General features: G+C 39.1%; 1 protein-coding gene across 1 annotated transcript in view; it reads left to right on the top strand.

The window, feature by feature from the left end:
* Positions 1-570: 570 nt before the first annotated feature.
* The window catches only part of LOC115127896 (lysosome membrane protein 2-like), a 54,498-nt gene continuing 49,068 nt past the window's right edge, over positions 571-6,000 (top strand). Inside the window, exon 1 of the mRNA XM_029657509.2 lies at positions 571-1,173. Coding sequence (XP_029513369.1) covers positions 1,051-1,173 — 123 coding nt within the window. The 5' untranslated portion in view covers positions 571-1,050. The remainder of the gene's footprint in view (positions 1,174-6,000) is intronic.

The raw sequence follows: 6,000 nt of genomic DNA, 5'->3' as shown, positions 1-6,000 counted from the left end.
ATCCTATAACTAAACTAATACCTTTATATTTGAATAGGTTACTATATTAAATGTCTAGAAGTTCTTATATTACTTATTACACTTGTTGACAGGGTTGGAATTATCATTTGACATTAGAGTTACAACTTCCAGCCCTGAATTTGCCCTTGTAGTTTGATGTCAAATAATTTCAACCCATGCAAATAGTGTGAAACAATTAATTACATAAAAAATATATATATATTAAATTATCTCCACATGGATAATTGTTTATGACTTCAAATTATTTTATCCAGCTCTTTTATGCAGCATTATGAAGCAAGGATCTCGGTGAATTTTAGGCTGTCTGCCCATAACCTGTGTGAGTTGCAAGACAGCCAACCCTGGGGTGTACTCACTAGGAAGCAAACAGAAAAAGAACAAGCCGAAGCGGGGACCGGCTAACCTGAATTTGTCCAATAACAAACGCTCGTTTTAATTGCAAAGCGTTTTCTACAGTGTGCACGAATGAATACAACAACACTGTTACTTTTCCTCTCAATCAGGCAGAAACAGTAACCGTATTGACACACGTGTTGAAGGGAGAACAGCAGACATTGTGGTGTGACCAATCAACATTCGCTTAGCGCACAAGCGCGACCTTCTCACCACCCTACAAATATCCACTGGGATTATTCATACAGTTTATTACACCTTCACCACCCCGGATTGCAGACGACCTCCTTTTATTGTGAAAGATCTCATTATTAACCAGGCAGCAGATAACTACATTTAGCATACATTCCTTTTCTTGCAATGACTTAAAACTAAGAAGAGTAAAGAAGTGATTACCATTATAGTCGACTAGAATAAACAAATAAAATCGGTAACTAATACAGAATCCAAGTTCTACCACTTTACAAGTTACGGAAAAACTGACCACAAACCACAAAAGAGGACAACAAGGTCAACTTTGACGATGCTTTGTGCTTGAACTTGAAGATAAAAGCGCAGCCGGCTCAGTTGCCACATTTCAACGGTATAGTCCTCTTCTTGCTGTGTTACAACTTTTACCCGCTGTTGTCCTGCATCATGACTCAAAGATCTTGTGCTGTATATGGAGTTGGGATTGTCTGCGCTCATCTGCTGTTCGTCGGGATTGGTTTATTTGTGGCTCAAGTATTTCAAACTGTAATACATAACCGGTTAAAAAAGGTAAGTTAAGCAGAATGCACAAGTTTTTATAACTTTTCATGTTATATTTGCACGTCAAATATTCCACAGGTGCCAAATAAATCAAAATGCAGTGTTTACAGCAGTGTTACAATGTCATGAGGCATGGGAGCAAGTAGCTTAGGGGTTAAGAACCTTGGGGCATTTAACCGAAAGGTCATTTTTTTACTAGGTTCCTGAGCCAACTGAGTGAAAAATCTGTCAATGTGTCCTTGAGCAAGGCACTTAACCCTAATTGCTCTAGGGTTGCTGTCAATAATGGCTGATCCCTGGCCATGACCTCACTCTCTGAGGGTGTTTCAGGGGAGTAGGATATGCAAAAAAAAAACATTTCTAATTCACACACATGTACATGTGTAAAATAGGACAAATGTAAGCACCCGCCTAATGAGACAATCATATATACAGGTTAGCGACTGCAAATCATCGGGCACCAATCTGTCCGAATAATTTTGCTTGGGGTACAGAGAACAAAGTAGCTTAGTGCACCCCTGTGTGAAGTTCTCCAACAAACTGCAGCTGACGTTTTCTCAGAATCAATGGATAGATCACTGAGTTTTAGGGGTTCTATCCAGACCAGGCTGGTCTTATAGACTAGATGTCACATAGTTAATGAAAATCCGGAACTCTCAAATTAGTATGATATGTTACACTTGGTATGGTTACATAAGTCTGTCTGTCTGTCTGTCTGTCTGTCTGTCTGTCTGTCTGTCTGTCTGTCTGTCTGTCTGTCTGTCTGTCTGTCTGTCTGTCTGTCTGTCTGTCCCGTCCCGTCCCGTCCCGTCCCGTCCCGTCCGTGTCAGACAGACTGAGGAGGGAGAAACAGTGATTAGAGGAGGGGGAGATAATGGAGGGGGGAGGAGAGAGAGAAAAGGCAGGGAGTGAGGGAGGGAAGGGAGAGACTCAAGAGAGAAAGAGAAGGGAGATTTTATTTTATTTTATTAGGATCTCTTTTAGTCCCCATTTGGACTAATCTTCCAAGAGTCCTTAACATTAAAATATAATTTATAATACAAACACACTTTCACATATAACACACTATTACAAACATACATAAAATACTAGCATAATGACCCAATAAATACTCAATCTAAAAAATATTGATTCTTCATCTACTGTAGTCCCACAACATTTCTATATACTATATTTAAATTGTTTTAAAATAATGTTTAAATTTATATATTGAAAGGTTTCTAGTTTGCTCAGTTAATTTATTCCATTTCTTTATTGCTCTAAATCTAAATGTTCTTTTGCCTATTTCTCTTTTCTGTCTGGATAACGCATAGATGGTGGACAATCTATTCCTAGTATTTACGGAATGTCTGTCTCTTACCAACTGAATACCATTGTGAATAGAACTTGAGACAGAGGGTGAGAGAGGTGGAGGGTGTGAAAGAAGGGGGAGGAAGAGAGAAGATAATGAGCGAGGGAGGGATAAAGAGAAGGTAGAGAGTGAGACAGAGACAGACATGAGATAAACAAGAAAAATGTTAACCCTGCGACAGTCATCTTTTTCCATTGACTGCAACATACTGAGAAACATATCAGCTACCTTTTTGCAAAACCATGTCAGGATGGCGTTTTCCTATTATATCATGTTGGAGTGTAAAGCGAAACAGCAAACATGAAAGGATGGTGGAAGGGTAGGCATATAACACGAACGTGTAGCAACCCAAAGGTTGTGTGTTCAAATATCATCACGGACAACTTTAGCTTTTAGCAACTTTGCAACTACTTAGCAGGTTAGCTTCCCGTGACCCGAACCTTAACCCTTTAACCTAACTCCTAACCATAACACTAACCTTAACCCCTAACCCCTAGCCTAGCAAACGTTAGCCACCTGGCTAACATTAGCATTATCCATCCTAGCTAACGTTAGCGTTAGTCACTTAGCTAATGTTAGTCACAACAAATTTGAATCTGCAACATATACGTATTTCAAATTCGTAAAATATTGTATGACTTGCAATTCGTAACATATAATACAAATTGGAATTTGCAGCATAACATACAAAATGGTTGATGAACATCCACAAATTAATACATCCATATGTAACATATCACACTAATTTGAGTGTCCCTGATTTTCGTTCACTATGTTACATCTACCTCTGAGTCCAGGTTGTCCATACCAAAGTATGAGAATTGGGAAATACTTTTTTAAAGCATAGCAGGCCTACTTACCTATACAAAATAATTGCTCTCTAAGATAACAGATCTGAGACCAGCATTTCCTTACTGAAATTATAATTGTTCACTGAAATGATCAGTGCTCATTGATCATCAACCAGCCCATTCTGCCATTTAGTGCCTAGCCTATTCATTCCAATGAGTGTTATCCTTTCAATGCAGCTCTGTTTGAAAATCAAACCCATAATAAGAATGTTGGTAGATAAGTCACTACAATGATGGAATTGTATGTTGTTCACACACCTGCTACACTAAACTATGGTATTTCAGCCTAGCAGGGAAGAGGGAAAGTAGGCTGTGTCAACATTTATCTCCAGGGAAAGAGCATAATATACATTTTAGTGTGTACATATTTTGTACTACTTTTATGTTTACACAAATAGGCTACTGAAATTGTATTTTGCCAAATACTTAGATTTTGGATATCATGGGTGTGGCAGGGGCACATTGACATTGACAATGAGGGAAGGTAGCATGTGAATATGTATTAGAGAACCCCTTCATAATCATTACACAATCTTAGTTTGTATTTCCAGTCAATATTCTTGTCTAAAGGGTCTACGTTGACACACTAAACTATCTAGGAAGCCTAACAAGAAAAACAGTGGGTCGTCTAATTTTAAAATACAGTTTTGAGTCCTTTGTTGACAATAGCATTCAGTCCTCGATATGATAAACCTTTGTTGTGACATGACATGTCATTGTTGTTATTGTTGTTGTGATAAGTACTGTTCAAAATCACTGAGTGTCTTCTATGTGTGGCTTTAATGGGGCTGTGTTATGGTCATGGGTGCTTGCATATGTTCTTCTTAATCTTTTCCATGTTCTCGTTTAAGCAGCTCAGTCAGAAGCATTTTCCTGAGCTGAACAAATTACTAAGGAAATACAGTGCCTTCAGAAAGTATTCATACCACTTAACATATGACATATTTTGTTGTGTTACAGCCTGAATTCAAAATTGATTAAATAGTTTTTTTTCCCTCAACCATTTACACACAATACCCCATAATGGCAAAGTGAATACATATTTTAAAATGTGTTGCAACATTTATTTAAAATTGGAGCTGTCCACACTTGGATTGTGCAAAATATGCCCATTATTCATAAAACAATTCTTCATGCTCTGTCAAATTGTTTTTGATCAATACTAGATAAACATTTTTCAGGTCTTGCCATAGATTTTCAAGTAGATTTGTCAAAACTGTAATTCGGCCACTCAGGAACATTCATTGTCTTCTTGGTAAGCAACTCCAGTGTAGATTTGGCCCTGTGTTGTCTGAGTGACCGAATTGTCCTTAAAGGTGAATTAATATCCCAGTGTCTGGTGGAAAGCAGGCTGAACCAGGTTTTCCTCTAGGATTTTGCTAGCTGGCTAATGTTTTTGCATCTGGACACAGAGCAGCTTTTTTGTTTCACCTTGCTGCCAAATCCTGATCTTCTGAGAAAATTATTTGAGGAGTCGCCTGAAGCGTAAGAGGAATGGGAGATACAGGAATCGAGCAGTGCTGAGGCAGAGGGCTTGTAGTGAGGACGACTGGCTACTATTCTGAGCTTTGTGTGGTGATCTTTCTGGCACCCAGAGCTGCTGAGGCATCACCCAAGTGGGTGCTACACAGAAGAGGAGAAGTCCATTGGCTATAAGACACAGGCTGGTTCCCAGACTTGCCCTCTGCAAGATCATCAGCAGACTCCATCACCATCTACCCTCCTCTGACCAGCTCTCTTCACTCAAGCCATGAACTAACCCTCTCCATCTTTGGAGGATGCAGCTTTCAAAGACTTGGCTTCTATTGGTTGACCTGTCATGATATATTGCTTGTTTATGTTTGCTCTTGAAGCGCTTTGAGATTCTATGAAAAGCACTAGAGAAATGTGATAAATTATTATTATACCCATAACATGATGCAGACACCACTGTGCTTATGGAGAGAGGTACTCAGTAATGTGTTGTATTGGATTTGCCCCAAACATAACACTTTGTATTTAGGACTAAAAGTGAATTGCTTTGCCAAATATTTTGAAGTATTACTTTACTGCCTTGTTGCAAACAGGATGCAATTTTTTGAATATTTGTATACCTTCTTTTCACTCTGTCAATTAGGTTAGTATTGTGGAGTAATTACAACGTTGTGTATCCATCCTCAGCTTTCTCCAATCACAGCCATTGCCCATCTAGGGTTCTAGGTCTTGGGAGTCAGCCAATTGGGTGACAGACAAGGCCTCTAAATCTTAGGAGTCTTCCAAATGAGTGAGAGACAAGGATTATAGATTTTAGGTGTCAGCCAATTGGGTGACAGACCAGGGTAATAGGTCTTAGGAGTCAGCCAATTGGGTGACAGACCAGGGTTATAGATCTTAGGAGTCAGACAATTGGGTGAGAGACAAGTGTAAAATAAGCTAGATGTGAACTAGTAGTAACAGTTGTGCCACCCTGACATACCATCCCAGGTGCATCTGTCTTTCCATAAACAAATAATACATAGGAAATGTTGTCAGATAATTAGGCTAGTCTGCTCCAACTGACCTAAATCAGTATTACCCCTGTTAACCGTGAGATATGTAGAGCTTATGCCAGCCACGCAAACCATGGTCCTTTACTCACTATCCTGATGTGAGACA

Source organism: Oncorhynchus nerka, linkage group LG4 (assembly GCF_034236695.1).
Source record: "Oncorhynchus nerka isolate Pitt River linkage group LG4, Oner_Uvic_2.0, whole genome shotgun sequence".
NCBI lineage: Eukaryota > Metazoa > Chordata > Actinopteri > Salmoniformes > Salmonidae > Oncorhynchus > Oncorhynchus nerka.
Note: the sequence above shows the minus strand (reverse complement) of the source record. Positions and strands in the feature narration are given on the sequence as shown.